The 22249-nt window shown below is 40.8% G+C and overlaps 2 protein-coding genes across 3 annotated transcripts; both read right to left on the bottom strand.

Annotated features, from left to right (window-relative positions):
• Window positions 1-73: 73 nt before the first annotated feature.
• Window positions 74-12160, bottom strand: LOC111339699 (uncharacterized). 2 transcript variants are annotated; one of them, XM_022946412.2, is made up of 4 exons: window positions 11343-12160; window positions 5652-6383; window positions 3672-3860; window positions 74-2931 (listed from the first exon to the last, which is right to left on the bottom strand). In XM_022946412.2, exons 2-4 carry the CDS (start codon window positions 6379-6381, stop codon window positions 746-748), a joined length of 3105 nt encoding a protein of 1034 aa, XP_022802147.2. In that variant the 5' UTR covers window positions 6382-6383; window positions 11343-12160; the 3' UTR covers window positions 74-745. The 2 variants fall into 2 exon arrangements, with proteins under 2 accessions (XP_022802147.2, XP_088582948.1); XM_088726822.1 differs by having other exon boundaries at window positions 74-2949.
• Window positions 12161-12308: 148 nt separating this feature from the next.
• Window positions 12309-21970, bottom strand: LOC111339707 (1,25-dihydroxyvitamin D(3) 24-hydroxylase, mitochondrial). Its single transcript, XM_088726825.1, has 9 exons — window positions 21211-21970; window positions 17746-17936; window positions 16610-16894; window positions 15763-15860; window positions 15209-15375; window positions 14564-14642; window positions 13993-14149; window positions 13240-13283; window positions 12309-12729 (listed from the first exon to the last, which is right to left on the bottom strand). Exons 1-9 carry the CDS (start codon window positions 21654-21656, stop codon window positions 12619-12621), a joined length of 1578 nt encoding a protein of 525 aa, XP_088582951.1. The 5' UTR covers window positions 21657-21970; the 3' UTR covers window positions 12309-12618.
• Window positions 21971-22249: the final 279 nt, after the last annotated feature.

Raw genomic sequence — 22249 nt, forward strand, 5'->3', positions numbered from 1 at the left:
TTTTCACAAAAAGAGAAAAGAACAATTCATGGTGAGGATTATTGATTTTGTTGACTTACATGCAAACTACCGGTAAGTTTACAGATGATCATTTATTGAAAAGAAAAATACTCCTTGAACTCCATATCATTTCAAACTCTCAAGGCAAACATTTATTGCATAACATATACGACGTTTTGTTACAAGAGTGAAATGTCGTGACGGCGTACGAAATAAAGGTTCCCTTTTGGTGCACAGTTTACTTCTAGAAGTGCGCATTAGGGATAATACTCATCATTTGGTTAAGATCAATACATTCAAATCTTGAGACCAAATTTCTTGCCGCTCTAGTCAAGAATTCACTTAGCAGTGTAAAACGACAGACGCAAATTCTTTTGATAGCAAACAATGGTTGGTACATTTCTATCTTGTTCTTTAGTGATCTTACTTCACTGGTATACTAAAGTATACTCGTATATAACGACGAGTAAATAAATAAACAAATAAATAAATATTATTTAACTAGGGTTAAAATTCTGCTCATTTAATGTATTGGTAACTAAAGTTGGTTTACTTTCAGCTACTCAGAGTTAAAATCGTTGCTACTAAAATGACAATAGTACTTATCAAAGTCTGTTGAACTACAACACAGGCACCATATGTTGAGCTTAACTCTAAAAGGTCTACAGCTCCACTTTTAATCTATACAGTGATATTTAGATTTTAGCGCAGCAGTCACACCAGAGGTACCCGAGTCAAAAATGTGTTACCAGACAAGGAAAACTTTAGTAATTTCTTTGAAACAGTCAGCCGCAACACCAACATTACTAATCTTATTGTCATTTAAGTACAACTTTTCCAAAGATGTATTTTGTTGCAAACACTCTGCCAGGGTAGTAACACCAGCATCACCAATGTTATTCTGAGACAAATTCAACTCTTTCAGAGATGCATTATCTTTCAAACACAAGGCCAGGGCAGCAGCGCCAGGATCACCAATTCTATTGCGACAAAGGTACAACAGAGTCAAACATGAACTATAACTCAGAGCATCAGCAAGTGCAGCAGCACCATCATCACCAACATTATTACTAAACAGATACAACTCTTTCAGAGATGAATTAGACTTAAGACCCTTAGCTAGAGCAGTAACACCGGTATCACCAGCGCTATTGTTAAACAAAGACAACTTTGTCAGGCATGAGTTACTTTTAAGACCCTCAGCCAGAGCTTCAAAACCGGCTTCACCAATTTTGTTTTCACGCAAATCCAATACCTCTAGAGATGTTTCACCATTCAAAGCCTCTCCCAAACTTGCAGCACCGACGCCACCGATTTTGTTGCGAGACAAGTTCAACTCTTTCAGAGATACATTGCTTTTCAGGGCTTCAGCCAGGCCAGTAGCACCATCATCACCAATGTTATTACGAGACAGATTCAAATTTGTCACGGTCCTGTTTTCTTTGAGAACATTGGCTAAAATGACTGCGCCATCGTCATTCATTTCCCCGCTCCGTAGAGAAACAGATTTAACTTGCAAAGCAGACCCAAAAGAGGCAGCCAAGTTTATTTCAAGATTGCCGCCTCCATCATTTTTGCATTCATTGATGCACTCAACCACAATCCTCAAACCACCAGCGAGTTCTCTCTCGGTCTCCTGGTTCAACTGTGTCGCAATGCTTTTCATAAGGGTCATTGCTGTTTTCTCGCATCGTTGTGCTAGCATTCCACATGTAAACAGAAGCACTTCTTTCAGCTGATGACGATATCTTCTGTCTGCAGCTATGTTGTCGGTGCTGATTTCTTCATTCTGAAGTTGACAGCTGAGGTGGTATGCAGCAAACCATTCTTGGAAACTCTTGTGAAGAAAGGCATAACGTTTAGATGGTCTTAGTTTACTGCCTGCGGGCTGAACGGAAAGAAATCCAAATCCGGGTAAATCACTTGATTTGTGGTTTCCAAGCTCCTTCTCGTCAAAGTCCAAATTGTCTTTGTGTAAACCCCTCAAAGCTATCGAGCCAAGGTGTTTTAATTGGCTTTCATAGAGTTGAACTATTTCTTCGCCGATTTCTGGCAGCTCCTTCTTTGCCCTGTATCTCCTTAGAACACACTCCACTATTAACATGTATAGTGCCATTCTGCTCTCAGGAAAAGCACCGTTAAATTCTTCACAAACCAGGCAAAAAAGCGCGGTGTTGAGAGGGTTCGCCGCTATGTCTTTTAAATTCTCATCTCTGAGCAATCGCTCGGTAAGCTTCGGGGCCAATTGGGGGCTCTCTCTAAAGAAACGGGTGATGAATGACTGTGCATCTTTTGCAGTGAATCCCTCGACCTCCAGCAGCGTGTCGCAGAATTTTCGAACTTTTACTCCGGCTTCGTGGCGTGCTGTAGCAACCACACGACATGTTGGCAGTACTCTGCCTTGAATAATTTCTGAAAACAAAGGTAGTTTCTCCTCAGAAACTTCATCCAATCCATCGAGAACCAGGAGAACTTTAGATTGATTTTGGCGGATGAAGTCGAAGAATCTCTTTCTTTGCCCATCACCGACATCTCGAGGTAGAAGTTGATCATCAATGGCTTCCAAAAGGTCAGACTGAACATCACGACATTTTATCAGAAGCACCATTAGGAAGTTTGTAAAGCAATTTTCGGTTGCGTGTTTTCCTGTAGCCCAGTCGAAAACAACTTTTTTACAGTAAGTAGTCTTTCCCATACCAGGTTTTCCCTCAATAAGCACTGTTCTTGGTTCTCCGCATTCTTCGTGAGGGTTGAAAATTTCAGACATCGTAACAACCCTCTCAGTAGCTTTTCCTCTCGTGTTCTTTCTATAGACCACTTTAAGTCTGGTGTAGATGTCGTCAAAGGAGAAGTGAAACTGCTCACACCAGGGAAACGGTGCCAGCCGACCCTCACGGACTTTGAAGGATTTGCGAATGTTTTCAATAATTTCTGTTGGATCAAAAGGATCTAAAAAAAAAGTTAAAACCTCTAAGTAAATTGAATCGTCTGAATGTCTCTTTGATGCTATGTGGGATTTCGTTAAAATAGGAAAGGGGAAGAGGGAAGAGGGAAGAGGGAAGAGGGAAGAGGGAGGAGGGAAGAGGGAAGAGGGAAGAGGGAAGAGGGAAGAGGGAAGAGGGAAGAGGGAAGAGGGAAGAGGGAAGAGGGAAGAGGGAAGAGGGAAGAGGGAAGAGGGAAGAGGGAAGAGGGAAGAGGGAAGAGGGAAGAGGGAAGAGGGAAGAGGGAAGAGGGAAGAGGGAAGAGGGAAGAGGGAAGAGGGAAGAGGGAAGAGGGAAGAGGGAAGAGGGAAGAGGGAAGAGGGAAGAGGGAAGAGGGAAGAGGGAAGAGGGAAGAGGGAAGAGGGAAGAGGGAAGAGGGAAGAGGGAAGAGGGAAGAGGGAAGAGGGAAGAGGGAAGAGGGAAGAGGGAAGAGGGAAGAGGGAAGAGGGAAGAGGGAAGAGGGAAGAGGGAAGAGGGAAGAGGGAAGAGGGAAGAGGGAAGAGGGAAGAGGGAAGAGGGAAGAGGGAAGAGGGAAGAGGGAAGAGGGAAGAGGGAAGAGGGAAGAGCGAAGAGCGAAGAGCGAAGAGCGAAGAGCGAAGAGCGAAGAGCGAAGAGGGAAGAGAGAAGAGGAGAGAAGTGAGAAGAAAGGGACAGAAGGAAAAGAAGAAAAGGAAAAATTGAAAACGTTACCTTTGTCAGAGGGCCAGTCGTTAAAAACATACGGATCTTTTAGAAGATTAAAAGCAACAGATGCTGCCATGACGCTGGCAAAGCGTTTCCAATGGAGAGAACTTCTGGAGTCTGTACCATCAGCAAAGTCTGCGATGCCTTTAACTAGGAGCCATTCGATGCCAAGATCAAATGCAGCAGTAAACAGCCCTGCAAGCGACAAACAGAAAGAATGCTTTGACGATTTGTATGGCGTACACCCCTGGTTATGTAGCAGTAAGAACATGTCAGTATAATCTTGTCTGCCAAAGTGCAAATCCCTCTTCATTTCTTGTAGCCTTTGCTACCACCTCCCGGTTAGCTCAATGAATAGAGTGCTGGACTGTTGTGCAGGAGGTCGAGGGTTCGAGCCCCGGCCGGACCAACACTCAAGGTCTTAAAATAATTGAGAAGAATTTGCTACCTTTCTATAACATCAAGAAATGGTTAGATATTCCAGTCTTCTCGGATAGGGACGAATAAATGGAGGTCCCGTCTCCTGCAGGGTTGGGGTAGGAGACGTTAATTTCCCACACAAGAGATTACTGTGTGATGGATGTCCTCCCCTGGTTGGGATGGGTGGGAAGGTGAGATCGATGGACTGAAGCGGCTGCCAGAGGCGCCTGATATGCTGACGTCTCTTCTCAACCTTACACTGCACCCGTAATTCAGCCTCTGGGCTGGAAGTGGTCAGATATAAACTATGTTTATGTTCATATGTTCTCTCTGAAACAGTAATTACAGGGATACCCTGAGAGGACTACTGCACTACGACGCCAGTTTCAAAAATTATCCACGCTAAAAATACTGAAAGGCTCAATCCGTTGTTTTCATATTGAGATATTTATAATAACATCAATTTTTAAATATCTGGCGATCCTTGCAATCTGATTGGCTCTCACGGGTGCGATTAATTGACGAATCGCGAATCTTTTTTCTCCAAAGCGCATCTTTTCCCCAGCCAATGAGAAAGCTTTCCAAAAAAAAAAAAACAACTACAACTATTGAGATTTCAAGGCTTGTTTAAAGACCGTAACCAATCAAATTTCAGGAAAATGAGATACAGCTATAGCAACTTCTTACAAACTAGCTCAGTATTGGATAATAAAGTATCAGAACAGAACAGACTAAGAAAAATCCTGTATTTGAGCAATTGAATTTTGCGATTTCAATATGGATGTAATAATGTAGTAATTGAACTTCGTGTTGTACAATTTTGATCTGGTTCTGAAATCATGCGTATGACCATACAAACATTTTAGCCTGTTAATCGGCCGAGAAACTCAATTAATATCTAAAAACGCAGTAAGTTGAAATTGGGTACAGAAAGTTGAAATAAATTGATTGACAGGTAACCCACGAAGGCTCAATAAAACAAAATGGCGGAAAGGGAAGGAGAAAATTGCGACGTTTTAGTTGCGAGTTTGAGGGAGAATGCTAGAAACAAAAAAACACCTAAGAAACGACAAACAGCTGACTCAAAGTCTATAAGTTTTGGGCCTCCAAAAACGGCTATAATAATAAGTATTGCAGGCGCTGAACAAAATTATCGAGGAGTCTTACGCAACAGCGTGCGAAACACGAGGAAGATTAATTACAAGCGTGTAATAGTTATAGCATGTTTTTTCTCGTGCAATTTGGAATATATCAGCTGTCGAATAGCCTTTGAAAAAATTTACTCGTGCTAATTTATCTCAAATGTCACTCAAAATCATGCAATTACCAATACAAATTGCATGCCACTCACTTCAAATACCATTATTTGAAGGAATCCTTCCCCCGGCCCTTGGAAATTCGCGAGTGGGGTAACGCACCAAATTGTTAGCGAGTGATCAACAGTGCAAAAAGGCAACAAACTGACCCTGAAAGCTAATAATCGGAGTTCTATCATGGCACAAGTAAACCGACATTACTTTGGCATCTAATCATTATGAAAAGGACCTTAGTTTAGATCAAACTTACCTTCTCCCTCCGTTTCAATTGCAGTTGCTTGGGGGTTTCTTTGGAGGAGTTCTGCTCGCCGCCAATCTGCACTGATCTTTTCTGGACCACTTAAAAACTCTCCATCTGTGTGTACTTCTACTTCTAGAGTTTCATGAGATTTTAGTGGAGCGTCCCACCCATCAGCAATGTGTTTGATGAGGTTCAGAAAGTTTCGGCTGACAACAGTTCTGATTCCAGTGGAGTACTCGTGAGTATCCAAAACAACCTTGGACGGGTACGTAGTGAGCGTCTTAGACACTATCACATCTCCTAATTTGGTTTTCTCGCGGTTCAGGCCACTGCAATATCCCACAGATATAACTGCCTTAGGCCTTAGCTTAGAGGCAGCATTTTTCACGGTAATTAAAGAGTTTCCCGGAACAGAGGAACTTCCATGGTACATTATCAAGGCAACTTTCAGGTGTGCACCTTCTTCATTACCCACAATGCCAAAGCATACGTGGCCAAGATCATGCACATAATAACGAAATGGGTTTTGCAAGTGAGCATAGCAACTTAGGAACTCACATTCTTCAACGGTCAAAAAGAGAATATCTGTCTGGCTCGGGTATTCTTTAGCTGCCACTGTAAGGTCCCGCATGCCTGGAATGTCAATACTAAGCTCGGGTGGGTTGTTATGACAACCGTTCAAAGTGCGTTCTCCTCGGTTATGTCCTGCAGACATCCTTTCAACCAAACTTTCCGTCATAACTAAGAGAAAAACCAAATATTACATGCTCAAGTAAAAGTATTAACGTTCCATTAACTGGAATGACTTTTTTAAGGCTTGAAAATGGGATCACAGTCAAGACATGCGCAATAGTAATCATCATCATTTCTGTTGCTTTTCCTACAAGGTGTGTAGAGAAAGTTAATGAAGATGAATTTGTTTTCTTCATGCAAAGATTGTTTATTTCCCTAATATTAATAACTGCTTATACGTTTCGCTGAGTAACTGAATGTTAAACGAACAACCATTCAACTGCCCATGAATCCTTAAAATGTTTTTACCAGGTTTAGAAAACTATATTTTAAGGGGTGCCACGCAGTTAATGTTCTGTCCTTACGATGTCGGCAGGCTATTGAGGAAGGCAGCCCCGTGTTGCTACTGAGGACAGAAAGGTGCTATTGTCAGTTTTAATGGGTTGAAAAGTATCTGCACAATTTTTTTTCAAGAAACAGTACGTAAAAAGGTACTCTGGCTCACACTGCTTTCTAAGCTTGCCGAAAAAAATTCCCTTTCGTGTCTAGTGCAACAAAATAGTTGCAAAGAAAAATATGGACTGGATAGCACAAGGACTTCGCATATTTTGCGACCAAAAAGGGTTTCAGACACACGTCACTCTCATGATGTTTATTTATAGATGATGACGATGATAAATACGAGCCTAGAGAGGATATCTTTTTTTGGTATAAGGATAAGGTACAAGCACCTTTCCTGGAAATACATTTAAATTGAAAAAGGTTGTTTTTCTTGCCCTCATTTTCACCTTCTCTCATTTTCCAACTTGATCTTACCTTAACCTCAATCGTAATTGGCCACATTTTGACAGTTAAAAAGTAAAATCAATATGCATGCTGCGAAAAAGAGTGGCCTCCGTTATCTCGAACAGTATGCAAATCTGACGACATCGCCGGGAAGCTGAAGTTCTTGGACTTTTTTGACATTTTATGTAAAATATTTTCAGCCTATTTGATAATTATGTTTTCACCATAGTTGTTGTTATCTTGATTAAAACAATAACTTTTGACAAACCGTGGGTGTTTTTGGTTTACAAGTCTAATCCAGAACCTGAATATTTTCCACGAAAGAGAATAATAAGGTTTCTTGGTCAGGTTTTCTCGCTGTGGGTGGTAAATGTTTGACTCTCGTTCAACTTGACCCATTTTATATTAATTTGATCTCTGTACGTATCTTGAGTAGATTTCAATATTCTGATTTTCAAAATTGAAAGTTTTCATTTTCGGCATTTTGTTATATGATTCAAGTTTGCAATGTGTGAATTTGTATCCCCATCGTTTCAAAGTTACTATTGTGCGATAGAACTGAAAAATGTTTTATCGCTTGTGATACAGTTGTTCAAAGAGGGGATAACATTATCATTATCCAACGTATAAATCACTCTCTAGCAAAGCGTACACCTCGTTCCACCAAATCGAGATTACTCCAGTGAATAACGTTACTGGGCTCAGGTGCACAGATCACACTTGGCTTGAGGTGGCTAAGCCCGCCAATCCACGATTAACAAATCGACAGTGGTTTAGCGTGGTTTACTTTTTTATCGACAACGGCATATGGTATTTCGCAGACTGGACTGGACTGGACTGGATTAGTAAAACGCCGACTAGTAAAGTGCGGACTAGTTAAACGCGGACTAGTAAAATGCGGACTAGTAAAACGGGGATTAGTAAAATTCCGACTGGTAAAACGGGAAGTAGTAAAACGCGGATTAGTAAAACGCGGACTAGTAAAACGCGGACTAGTAAAACGCGGACTAGTAAAACGCGGACTAGTAAAATGTGGACTAGTAAAACCCGGACTTAACAACAACAACAACAACAACAACAAAAACAATTTCATACGAAGGCAATCACAAGACTTGATGGCGAGCCAATTTAGTGAGTGACAATCCCTGTTTGACCTTTAAGCTACAAATGGGTTTGACATGCGCCAGATACAAACGATTTTATAAGTTTAGGCTAACAAAGAAAGAATTTTATTCAGCACCAGTTCAAAATCTTAAAATACACTTTCGTCGTAAACTTCACAGCAGAAACGCAGGAATTCCATGAATAAAGGTCGCATTAAATCTCCTTGTGTCTAGGTAGAAAGAAACTCATTGACTTCACAGAGGTAAATCTTCGAAGATTAATCGTCGTTGGAAATAAAAAAAAATACTCTCCGTGAGATCTCTGTTTTTCTTTTTACGAAAAATTCGTCGCATGATCATTTAACTCGTGTGTGTTTGTCACACCAGTACTGCTGTTTAGCGTATGCTTCTTTACTCCTCAATTGACAGGTGTTACATCGTGACAGTTACTTATCAAAAAAATGTTTCAAAATTTCCTCGGAAGCCTTTAATTACCTTTACCTTCTGTTTAATTTGAAGAACCCGAATGATTTAGGACTACAATTACGAGTTTAATTACGGGAAAATCCTCCTTGAACTTAACAATTTGATAGCGAGTGAGTTATAAAGAAAACAAACGTTATTCAAATTAAAGAGAAAGCTTTCGCCGAAACATTTTTATTTGTAAAGGTAGTTAAAAGGCTTCCGAACAAATTTTCAAAAATTTTTTTGAAAAGTAACTGTCATGATGTGACACATGTCAATTAAAGAGGAAAGAAGCATCCGCTTTTGAAGAAACAGCAGTACTGGTGTGACAAACACACACGAGTTAACTGATCATGCGACGATTTTCTCGTAAAGCGAAAAACAGAGATCTTACGGAAAGTATTTTTTATTTCCAACGACGATTAATTTTCGAAGATTTACCTCCGTTCCATTTTAAAATGTCACGGAAAGTCAAATTGCAAGTGAATGCAAATATGTGGTTTGGAGTTGTCAGTCTGCTTGTTTGTTTTCTGTAACGGCGTGTGTAAATCGGTTTTTCTTCCACCGAAAAGCTGAAGTCAATGAGACTCTTTCTACCTAGACATAAGGAGATTTAATGCGACTTTTATTCATCGAATTCCTGCGTTTCTGCCGTGAAATGTACGACAAAAGTGTATTTTAGGATTTTGAACTGGTGCTGAATAAAATTCTTCGTTAGCCTAAACTTATAAATTCGTTTGTATCTGGCGCATGTCAAACCCATTTGTAGCTTAAAGGTCAAACAGGGATTGTCATTCACTAAATTGACTCGCCATTAAGTCTTGTGATCGCCTTCGCATGAAATTGTTTTTTATGTTGTTGTTGTTGTTGTTAAGTCCGCGTTTTACTAGACCACATTTTACTAGTCCGCGTTTTACTAGTCGGCAGTTTACTAGTCAGCGTTTTACTAGTCCGCGTTTTACTAGTCCGCGTTTTACTAGTCAGCGTTTTACTAGTCCCCGTTTTACTAGTCCTCGTTTTACTAGTCCGCGTATTACTAGTCCGGTTTTACTAGTCCGTGTTTTACTAGTCCACGTTTTACTAGTCCGCGTTTTACTAGTCCGCGTTTTACTAGTCAAGTAATCAAAAAAAGTAATAGTAATCAAAGTTTAATGTCTTTACGTGGGGCATGGTTACCCATATTGCCCGAGCCAGAGGCTCATGTATGAAACGCAAGACAACAACCCACATCCCACACCAGGGGAGGACATCCATCACACAGTAATCTCGTGCGTGGGAAATTAGCGTCTCCTACCCCTAACCCTGCAGGAGACGGGACCTCCATTTATTCGTCCCTATCCGAGAAGACTAGAATATCTAAACCATTTCTTGATGTTATAGAAAGGCAGCATATTCTTCACAATTATTTTAAGACCTTAAGTGTTGGTCCGGCCGGGGCTCGAACCCTCGACCTCCCGCACATCAGTCCAGCGCTCTATTCATTGAGCCAACCGGGAGGCGGTTGGGTCCGCGTTTTACTAGTCCGCGTTTGACTAGTCCGCGTTTTACTAGTCCGCGCTTTACTAGTCCAGTCCAGTCCAGTCCAGTCCAGTCCTGTAGATACCATATGCCATCGACAACGATATTCGTTATCCGTACAATGGTCAAAATGTTGTGGACCCAGGAGGTGCAGCTGAGTGAGTTTGCAACAAATTTTGACCACTGAGACGACGAATGTTCGTTCTCGATAAGAGTACCGACCACGCTAAACCTCTAGCCATCCATGTTTGAGAGTAGGCTCGATTGCCAACGGTGGAAATGGAGCCTATGTTTGAGAGCTGATTAAAGCTTTGCGTGACACGAACTTGGTGTACTCTTATCTAGTGACAACGATAAATTGGCCAATCAGATTGCGATATTCTTGTCGACTGTGGTGAAACACGTGTTTGAACGAATGCTTGTTTACATTGACGATGGTGTAAACTAACACTTGTCGAGGACTGAGTTTTGTATCTGTAAAAAGTCAGTCAAACACGAACTGTCATTGAATTAAAAACTACACAAGGTGACATACACATATCGACCGCGACTTCAACCGACTTCGGATCGAACAAGGGTTACATATTTTTCTATCTATGTATCTATCTATCTATCTATCTATCAGCAATATCGCTTTTGTGCACGACTGAAAACTGCATGGGCATAAGGGCAGAAACCAACCAAATAGATCCTTCTCTTCTAACATTTACCGTAAAATGCGTAAAATGTGTCTGAAACACCATATCGAAAACACAATTGGACTGATCGAAATGCCACACTCGCGGGAACGAAAAAACTTAAACAAAAAGGGTATAGTAAACATGACAAAAGATCCTAGCAGTCCCTGCTTAAGTGCCGACTTCCCTTTTCAGTTTCAATTTCAATCGGGGTAATTCACATCCACCTTTTATTTCATCGAGGCAGAAAACTATTTCGACATTCGCATTTCATCATCAGTAGAATCAAAGCTTACACTAATTAAGAAGTTCTTCTAAGCAACAGGTAACGATGAGTAAGAGTTCACATTGCGATACCGAACCTCATCAAAACAAAATGTGATTACTTTGCATAATTTTTTGTTGTGTACATTCCTTACCGTTCGCCCCAAAATGTTAACCTTCACTTCTCCTCGAGCCACAATCACCAACTCAAGCTTTGCGATGGTTTACGATTCCAAAGAGAGGCATAGGCTTGCGAATATATTCTCCAAATGCGCTAAGGTTTCGAAGTCGGGTCCGTAATTTTGAAGACAACTGAAAGTCTGGCCGGTACGCATGACGTCACATGGACAAAAGCGCTGTATTGTTATCAAGAGAAGGCAATAATTACCTGTTGAAAATTAAATGTTCGAACGTTATCGCATAACTTAAAGTTTGTGCCTTCATCTTGCTTATCGCTGTTTCTCGTCACTTTTCTATACAATTTCCATTCAGGTTCTCGCCGCTCCTGTTTCGGTGCCATTGCGATTGAGATGAGAATCCAATGTTTTTATTCAGTTTCCAACACTTTGATTGGCTTCTCGTGCTTTTTTATGGGTTTATCGAGGACTAGCAAACTGAATAATAAGAATAAAATTATCTTTTTCTCTAACACACTTCATTCATCCGAGAAAATGAAATAATACTCGTTAAGTATGTAAACCACTCGCGACCGGTTCTTGGTGTAAAAACTTTTCTCGTGATCTCCCGACTTCCTGGGTGGCTTATGACACCGGTAAATCATTAGAAAGTGCCGTTTATTGCTTAATAAATGGCCGGATTCGACTAACGTGTTTACATCCTGTTTCCCCTTCAAATCCAATGAATGACTCCCTGCAAGTCTTAATGTAACAATCCTGAATTTTTCCATACAAAGTTGAGTGCATCAAGGAATGTACGAACAGCCTCTCACATTTACTTTTATTAGGGCGAATGTGGAGGGCAGCAAGGATGTTATTACATAAGTGAATATGGTTGCCTAAACGTGATAGTGATCTAAAAGATTCTGGTTTTCAGGCGCGTCAGTGCTTCAAAATTGCATACAGAATTCAACCTCTTTCATGACATACAAGAAGAAACAAGGCGCTTGCATTTTGATTTAATATATATTAGTTCTTTGATTTTTTGTGGTCAATTCAAGTATTCATTTATGGCGTAACTTTAAGTCAACATTTGTCAAAGGGTTTGCCTTGGTTTTAACAACAACAACAACAACAACGATAAAAACAAAACTAATGAAACAGAAATAAAAAGCTAAACTCCTCGACATGATTTCACATTCAGACTCTTTTTTTTAAAACGACCTGTTTTATGAGATATATCCCGCCGATACCCTAAGATAAAACCGGCTATTTTTCGTTTACAACAACGGGGACGAACATCGCGTTAAGCAAGTTACGCCCGGTCAATAAATTTTATCTTCAGTGGTTTGTCAGGAACACACAGCAGTCTAAACTTCATATTGACTGGTTCACCGTGATATTCCAGGACAAATCGTTGCACCAGCTGAAAATGAAAACACGTAAGCATGAATGGTTAGTTAGCTAGTTACTGGCCATTATGCATGCCGGCAGGCAATCAGATGGGGCTGCAACAAAGGTCCCTCACTCCCTTTCTGCTGGGCCAGCATGGCACCCCACGTTTGGTTCCGGGCGTACGCATGACCAAGATCCGTTAAAATCATAAAAAGGAAGTCAGGGCGAATATGACAGAGGTGGGCGTTTTATTGTTCCTGAGAACTGGAGATAACAGTTGTAATGATCAAATGAGTCAGGTCATAAAATTCGTAGCAATTCAGTCGGGGGTTGAATGGGGTTGCCTGATTGAAATCCTGATTAAACTGATGGGTGCGGAGTTTACAGGTAAAAAAGAAAAAGAAAAACAACGCTTTGATGTGGCCATAAAACCAGAAAATTGGCAAGGCAAGGGATGGCCAAAAAGGTGGGGCGGGCAAGTTCAGTTGAGATTGCTACAACGTTACAATCATGTAAACTGAATGTAACGAAACACGTTTACCTTTGTTGCCAAAAGATATATTTCAGCCTCAGCGATGCGACGGCCTAGGAGAAAGATCATTCAAATATATTAGTCACAATATAGAATGAACTAGAACTTCATTATATGGGTGACCTTACTGAATTAAATCGGCCCCCTTTCGGTAGTCTTCGCACTGAAAACTTTAAATCAAGGGGCAAGCACTAACAAAAAGTGACACCACTTTCGCAAAACGATAGTTTAAACCACCTACCAAGGTAACAATTTGTGTTTTATTTTCATTCCGATGAAGATAACCAATTATGTCAATCATTACCGTCATTTCCTCAGTTTTTTTTGTTTCTATCATCATCATTATCGAATCAAAAAAGCTAAGTTGACACTCTGCAATTTAATTTATTTTTCGCGGTTAAGCGATATTAGTAATGCCATTGGGTGGGTCGTGGGGCCTCATGAAACTTATTTATGTTTCGTCTCTGATTTCCGTAGGGGAAAATCCGATTGAAAGTAACTGTTCTTGCGGGATACATTGGATTCAATGGCGTCATCTCGATTTACTCGCAATCGCAGTCGAGAACGTAACAAAAACAGCAAAGGGTACGAAACGTTGAAAACACGAGAGCTTAAGCGACCATTGGTTTTGGTCTTGTGACTGATTATTTGAGATAGAGGCGTTACTTGTAAGACCAATCACCACTTATCATGCTCAATTTTTTGGAGACAAGTTTACAACAACAAACTCTCCGCGTCGTTCATAACAACTATACTTCTCACCAATGCACATGCGTGGTCCAACTCCGAATGGCAAAGTGGCAAATGGATGAGCTCTTCCCAAATCTTCGTTTAACCAACGTTCAGGTCTGAACTCCAGAGGACATTTGAACAACTCATCCGAGAGCCCAGAAAGATAATTGGAATATACCACGATTGTCTGAAAAAAAAAAAAAAGTGTCAGTTAAAGTCTAAGTTGCGTAGAAAAGCCACGGATTTGTTTCTTTGAGGAATGTGGATCTTAGAAAAGCTAGCACTCGTTTTCCGAAGGAAACACAGCGCACTTAGTTTCGTAAAACATGGCCGTGGTTTTGACTTTTTTCTGCAAAATCTATTCCTAACAGAAATTGCTGAGGAAGCATTTTCCTAAGTCCACCCCAATATACTTGGTTCATGTCTATTAAGTCATCTTCGCTAACAAACTTCCATCTTGATAAATCTGCTCTTTCTCAAATTTGGACAGGAGGATCTGATCGAGTCCTTTCATCCACATAGGAGACTAAATTGAGGCAGAGAACTTGCTTTTCTAAACAAGGCTAACATCCTGTTCAAAGTACTCAACGATTTCACTTACACCAGATGGTACATGGTAACCAGAGAGAATCACATCTTGGCTAAGAATACGTCCCCAGTCGGAAGCAGCAGGGTGCATTCTTTTGAAATATATATGTAAAAAAAAAAAAAACAAACACTTTATGAGTAATGCGCAGTGTACGTTGCATCGGAGAGTAACTCGGAGGCGAATCCTAAGGGGGAGGGTGTGGGGTAGGCCGGGATCAGGGGGATTTCGGGGACCTGGGCACCCCTTCCCCTTCAGACTTGTGTGGTACCAAATTTCTCGCAATGACAGTATTACATACCACTGATCCTAAAGAGGGGTCGAGGGCTGGGACCAGGGAGGGTTCGGGGGGGGGGGAAGGGGCTGGCACCTCCCCCCTCTTAGACTTTAGGGTTTTTTTTTTCACTGCTTCTCAGGCACCAAACCTCTTTCAATGAAAGGATCACATACCACTACTCACGTTTCAATTATGTACTTGTCTTGGAAATTTTTTGGATTGTATAAGCTCTGAATTGAAAAAAAAAAAAAAAAAAAGAAATAAAAGCTTGGACTCCCCCCCCCCCTTCTCATCCCATCACACCTTCTGTATACACAGACCAATATGAGTACAGATTTCCCAGTAAGTGATACTCTTGCACTACAAACACAACCATCTTTCACCTCATACTCTCCTTGACACAAGCTTTGATGTACGTCAACTTCGCAAAGCTCTCGGGGGTAAAATCTCCATGGGGCCCAATTAAAGAGGTCACTTCTTCATACACCTTCTCCTGCACCTTCGGATTACGGGCCAGATCGTAAAGGAGCCATTGCAGTCCAGTGGACGTCTGTGGAATAACGTCAAGGAAAGATTCTTCAGGATTGAGTTCCGAGAATTGGATTCGTTTGTTGCAGAATCATCTTAAGAATAAACTAACCGAATCTGTCACATCGCGCTTTGCCGTTTCTACGTGAAACTAACATGTTTCGCCTTTGTCTGCATGTAAGTTTTTTTCAGTTTTCCTTCCTGTAACAGAGTAGATGTTAATTGCCGGAAAAAGGGCACCAAAACTATTCCTTGTATGTCATACATGGGCGCCTTTAAATCCCCCATGACCTTAACTCACGCGAAGCTGAAACAGCAAGGTTCAAGCTATTTTACGTGAGACGTGAAAGGGCCAGCTGAAGTTTGCCGTTTCACGTAAACGCCGTGCTAAATCTTTCTATTATCTCACCGTCTCTACTCCTGCTCTAAACATCCCAATTGATTGTGTGTTGATCTCCTGTGGTGTAAGTTCGCCTTTTGTTATCAGGTAGGTCAGTAGAGGCACACCTGTATCACGGAGACGATATCTGTGACTGTTAGTTACAATTCCAAATGGAATATACGAAAATAAAGTTCAATTGCGTGAAAAACTGGGGATTGCACGGTCTTACGCCATCCGCTCTCTCCAGGAAGGGGTAAAGGTGGAGAAGAGAGTGAGATAAGGGCTAAACACGAAGACGATATCTGTAAACACGAATACCTGCAATTCCAAACGGAAAATACGACAGTAAAGTTCAAATGTGTGAGAAACAAGGCCCACGCCATGCACCCTCTCCAGGAAGAGTAGAGAGTGGGGGGGGGGGGGGTGTGGGTGGGTAGGGAGCGCTGGGGAGACCAAGGTGTAACCCTCACATTTTTTATCCTCTCTTTGGACCAGAAAGAAATGTAACAGACACGCAAAAATCGGCAAAGCGATAAGGAATAAAATGTTAAATCTGGATAACTAGTCTAAAAGGAAATCCCATAAAGTACAAGCATTTCGAAAAGGAAGTAAAATGCGAGACTAAAACGTGAGCCAGAGAGACGCTGGAATAGGGTGTTGGAACTTGGGATCCTATTTACTCTAAAGAACGCCACTACTGTCCAATGAGCGCTCCGCTTTCTACCCACCTGAAAAAGCGGCTAATTACAAACAAAAGCAGAGCAGTTTTAATTTGGTTCACCGAGTTCTGGGCAGTCCGGGCAAGACTGCCAGAGAATTGATCTGCATTGGTCAGGCCACTACAGATATACATTTCGTAACAAGTTTTACTAACCCTGATCCTTGCAAAAAGCTTCATCGTCTCCGGCCGCTTTCTTCAATTCCATAATCTTTTGGTCCACTATGCTCTGACCAATACCTATGGAGGTGTCTTGAGCTTTACAAAATTTCAAGTAAGTGGGTGTCGTCATGAAGTGGAGGATGAAACTTTCCCATCCTCTATTCAGTTTTCCCATCAGGGAAAAGGCGTCTGAGCTCGACTTGATCATCTTCACTGTCTCCTTGTTCGGTGGGTCATCGTAAAGGCCAACTCTTACATCGAATGCCAATGTACCCACAGCTAAAACAGCAAAACAAGATTTGTTCATGCGCTGATGTGTCATTTACAACGCATGATGTGGGTATCTGGCCAAATTCTACAGGTGCCAAGTTTGTTAGGGGAAACTTATACGGGACAATATTTTAAAGACCCAAATTTTTCCGGAACCAAGGTTGAAAATAACCTTGCTTCTGCAGTAAAAAAGGTGATAAATTTTAAATTTATATTGGAAAGGCTAGTTAGTCTACAGGGACTGCAATCAGCTAACTATTTACATCGCCAGATGGTAAATATAGGAGAAAAACACGTTGGCTTTTAAAAACTGTGGTTGAAGAGTGGTACCCAGGACTACCAGTAAACGAATTTCGCTGCGCTTAGCCCAGACCTATAAACCCTGGGCGTACGACATGTTAACTCCTCAGACTTTAGATTTCTAGCTCGAACTAAAATCAGCGGAGGAAGAAACACCATGTAGGCATTGTTCTCGATACCAGAACAGTTGAATAACCAGGAAGAAGTCGTCAAAGAAAGTAATTTATTACGAGTTCAAACCATAACGGAAGCAACACTCCGCTACACGAAAAAAAAGAGTACCCAAGCCTGCAGTCCTCAGCGGCAAAACCACGGGAGGTCCGGGAAAAAGAGTGGTGTTTAAAAAAATCCTTCTTTAACAAACGTGCTGTAATTTACCCCTATATCCAAAGGGTTTTGATTTCTCCCATTGGTATTTACTTCCCTAGGGGGTCCGCTGGGGTTATTTTTGAAAGGAAGTTGTACTGCCTACCGTAAAACTCGCATCAGTGATGCATCCCATTCACTGAGGTCACAGCCATGATGGATCTATTCAAATTCTCATGAAACCGTTTACTTACATTCTGTCGCCCACTTGGCGAGTTCCTCCTCGAGATTCGGAATTATGTCATCTGCATCCCGCACTGACACCATATGTTCTATAGCATCCCTTGTAACTCCATTAAAATTTTCCAGGTTATCTCGAATGTCTTTCGGTCGAAGCATTTTTGACGCTAAAGCCTTGCGAACTCTGTTCCATTCCTCGCCGTTCCTGTGATAGAACAAGAAATAACCTAGTCAAATTTGAGCCTTTTTAGATTCTGCAAGTTAGGACACCTAAAACTGTCTGCCAATCATGAAATTTTACCCAAGAAGCTTGAGCATCGTAGAATCAGCGAGTCCCGACTAAAAAAACTGGTTCTAAAATTACTTCTACAGTTAAAAAATTTGTCAAACGCTTTAGACCAGCCAAATCGGACAGATCAACAATTAAGGATGCAGGTTTTCTCTGAGGATCCATTCTACGATCACCTTGCACGTGATCCACAATGATGATCGAACTAGACGCTCTCATTTTTTATCGAATGTTCATTTTGCTGGTAATCGATATTTAATTGTTTTACAGCCATAAAAATTGTGGATACTTGCTATAATATAATGAACCAAAACTTAGTGAAAGAACACATCTTGTCTTCTGAAGATGATCGTTCTTTACCACTCCAAATATCTATATACTCTTTATTGGTGTCCCGTATATTTCTCGTGATTTTAGCACTAATAAAAACAAACAAAAAAAAATTAACTTTAATAGCTAACACAATTACTGGTAACCCAGTGGTTTACATTGTGGGCTATAAACAAATAATTCAAATTGAACATAACATTGTTAATAATCCCAACTGGCCGGAGGCACACCAGTCAGCTATTTACAAGCATGGCAGAGGATTTGAACTCGGAGCTACCGCGAAACAAATTCAGGTAGTGAATTTGTTTCTCTACCCGAACCCGGGAACGACGGATTGCGAACCCGGGAGCGACGGATTGCGAGTCCAACACGCTGACCACTCGGCCACGCTGCCTCCATGCCTCATAGTAAGTATGAAATCAAATTATATTACCCATGATCAGTTTCAAAATTACATTTTTTTTAAAAATTTTTTTGATGCTGGATTTATAGAGGCATGCATTGTGTAACTTCACATTGGCAGTAATCACACAGTTTGTTAATTGTTAATCAGTTATAAAGTTTCAGACCAGACTGCTCACATATTAAATTGAAATCACAAAATTTAAATAACCATTAGACTATATTATATCAAAATCTCATTTGAGTGATTCTTGCTATACTGCCTAAAACACAATTCCTAAGTTAATTGGGAGAATTTTGCACTGGATCAACTAATAATCTCCTTACTGATATTTTCCTATATTCTCATCACTTGTCTGCTTGATATTGTATCGATATTGTGAGGAGAAATTCTGTCTTGGTCACTCGTGAGAGTTAAAAGCTTAAGGTTAATTTTTACCCTCCATATACTGTAAATGCTCGAATTAATGCCCAGCTTTAAATAAGCGCCCGGCTTTGAATTAGCACCCCTCCCAAGGTTCAAAATTTGTAATAAGCACCCTCCCCCCCATCCCCCGAGAAAAAATGAGTTTTGGTACTCGGTACGATATACGAGACGTATACGGTCTGTATGGTTCTTTTAATGAAATGTCACATTGTTAAATAGTATAAACAGTAATGTCTGTTCAAAGTTGCACAGGTTTGCTTCTCACTGCTTCTTTATTTCTTATTTTGAGTTCTCAAAAAGTAGTTTTTTAAAAGGTTTTTGAATTTTTATGTTGCAGTTTGGTTGTATATAGACATTAAAGTAGTGTCATTTTGAGACTAAAAATTGATAAACGAAATAAGTGCCTCCCTTGAAATAAGTGCCCCCCCCCCCCCTCTCGCCTTAGAAAAATTAATAAGTGCCCCAGGTGCTAATTCAAGCATTTACAGTATTTATACCTAGGACTGTAAATTCAGATTGTGTACTTAGCAGACAAAAATGAGTCTTAAACTGTTAAAATCAAACCTAGCTGGGTCTCTAATGGCCCATAGACCAAGATTTCCAGGTCCAAAGAAGCTAAGCAAGCTTCAAAATAATCTGGCTATGCACCTATGAAAATTATGCCTGAGGAGGGGACCCTGGGTGTAGTGGGGTATTTCAACCCAATAACCCTCCCCACCCCATTAGAATTTGACAAGGAGTCTGGACCTGAGATAGGAACTTTGACATTTTTCAAGGAGGAATTTTATATCTTAGGCTGTGGATTTGTTCCATCAGCTAACGAAAATAATTTTTTTAGGTTACTGGTAATTTGTTTGATCAACTTGATTATGACATGGTCTGTTACTAATGATTTGTTAATATCGTATGGCAACAATATTATAAAATTTATAGCAATCCTTCATGTTATAAAAACACCTTTGGCACTTGAAGGGATATTGTGTATCCAAGGTGAGATATCATCCCTGATTCACACATTAAGGTCACAAGAATAAATAATAATAGTTTCATATTTGTAATGCCCAAATTCCATTAACATATGATCAAATAGGCAATAAAGGAAAGGATCACCATCTAAAAAAGCTCAAGATTGTTAAACAAATTCCCCTAGTTAACAACGTTTGGAAGTGTTAAGGTGTAAAGAGTTCATAGTTCCTAAAACTTCTTTTCAGTGTCATCAGCAAACAAGGATAATTTTTTGCCCCGTCATAAATTTTCCTTTGACAGAGATTTTCATTCTAGTTTTGTTAGGAAGGAACCTTGCAATTTTCTGCCATACTGCAAACCTTGATCTTCCATTGCATTTCTTCTGGTTCAGCAGGTGAATAATGTCAACTCCAACCTATTGCAAAGTTCCTACTGATGTAGTATTTTGGGTTAAGCATTTTTGTTACTTTGTTTCCTTGTTGCAGGCATTCATGATGAAGAAGTATTCCAATCATATTTAGACAAATGAGCAAATCTTTTTCTCTTTGGATTTGTATTTATTATTTTTCATTTACAGAAATGCATAGCTTACTCTGCATGTGTCAAACTAAGAAAAAAAAAAAAAGTGGGATTCCCACAAATACTATATACAAATACCAACATGTCCTTGCATCAATAGAAAATTTAAACCACTTCTGTCTTAAGTCAAGAGGCTGATTGTCTTCTTAATTACACACAGGATGGAGCTGCTAAAATTAAAACACTCGCACCATATGGAATTTTGCCAAGCACAATCCAGATGAAATGATTTCAAAAAATGAGGAGACTGACAAATTTGCAAAAACTTATTTTGTGCTATGCTAGCAATCTAGTCAGCACTGAAACATTGTGAGGCAGAGCCCCCAACTTCCCCCCGTGGGGAGGTGGGAGGCTGTAGCACGACCATGGGGGGGGGTGGGAGGCCACAGCACCCCCGCGGGGTGGTGGGAGGCCGAAGCATCCATTAGCTACCTGCTCCGCACCGATGCGTTTTATTAATAAACTCACAAATTTCTTCGTACTTACAATCCAAATAGCCCGTTTGGGAGTTTTCTGCTTTTCCTGTACCGATTCACCGCCGTGCTTACCCCAGATGAAGGTCGCATGGGATGTTTTTCATCTGCTTTGATGACAACCTCGATGTCCTTAGGGTCTTTTACGTAAACCACTGCTTTTCCCATTAGATTCCTTTTGAAAACAGGACCGTACTTAGCAAACGAGTCCTTTAGCTCAGCCACAATATCTTTGAACTCAGATTTTCGCAGAAAGCTTAGCATGTCACCTATGATAGGCCATCCCTTTGGGCCAGGCATCTCGTCGAACGAGCGTACTTCATCTGGAAGATTAGCTCGCACACGACTGTCTCCTGTGGAATAACTCCATAACTTGTGGAGTCTTTGAAATGGATTTAAAAGCCAAACAATAACTGACGCCAAAAGTGCCGAAAAAACCAAGTACATAGAGTCGTCCATTTCGCAAAGACAAGAATATTTCACCACAGTCAGCAAAATGGTGACTTGCTCAATCGTACAAGAGGCTCTAAGGAATTGGGGCGAGGCAAGGAGGTCACAAACCGTTCGAAGTCACGCAACGCTTTTAAGAGTACATTACGTAACCTCCCGAGGAAACTCTGCAAACGGAGACTGCGAGGTAAGATCTCTCTTTGCGGGCATCACTCTTTTTCGAAAAGTTCCCTATGTCTCGACTAAATTCTGACCTATTTTACCTACAAAAGACTCTCATGATATGGAACCACTGTGATAAAGACGATGAACAGGCAACAGAACTTCTCTTCTTTGTTTAAACCTAGACACACGCTGAGATCTGCTGGGCAGAATTTGGTAGTGGTCCCAAAGCCAAGTCATATAGCAAGAGGTTGTTTTCAGTCCCTTCCGCTAGATCATGGATGGCATTACCACTTGACGTTGGGAAGTCTCGGTCACCGATTGACGTACTTTAGTTGGGAACTACTTTCTTGTATGATAATTTTTAGCCTCAAGCCCCCATCGGATAACCTTGTATGTATAATACCTAGAATTATGCTAAAAACTTCCATTGTGTTCAA

This window comes from Stylophora pistillata, chromosome 7 (assembly GCF_964205215.1).
Source record: "Stylophora pistillata chromosome 7, jaStyPist1.2, whole genome shotgun sequence".
NCBI classification, from domain to species: Eukaryota; Metazoa; Cnidaria; class Anthozoa; order Scleractinia; family Pocilloporidae; genus Stylophora; species Stylophora pistillata.

Bases quoted from the DNA above. Each gene is read 5' to 3' on its own strand.
- LOC111339699 (XM_088726822.1), bottom strand. From the start codon at position 6,381: ATGACGGAAAGTTTGGTTGAAAGGATGTCTGCAGGACATAACCGAGGA. The intron at 3,861-5,651 runs GTAAGTTTGATC...TGTCGCTTGCAG, and splicing joins AATTGAAACGGAGGGAGAAG to GGCTGTTTACTGCTGCATTT. The intron at 2,950-3,671 runs GTAACGTTTTCA...CTTTTTTTTTAG, and splicing joins CGACTGGCCCTCTGACAAAG to ATCCTTTTGATCCAACAGAA.
- LOC111339707 (XM_088726825.1), bottom strand. From the start codon at position 21,656: ATGGACGACTCTATGTACTTGGTTTTTTCGGCACTTTTGGCGTCAGTT. The intron at 15,861-16,609 runs GTTAGTAAAACT...TCCGTGATACAG, and splicing joins AGCTTTTTGCAAGGATCAGG to GTGTGCCTCTACTGACCTAC. The intron at 14,150-14,563 runs GTAAGTGAAATC...TTTTTTTTTCAG, and splicing joins GTTACCATGTACCATCTGGT to ACAATCGTGGTATATTCCAA.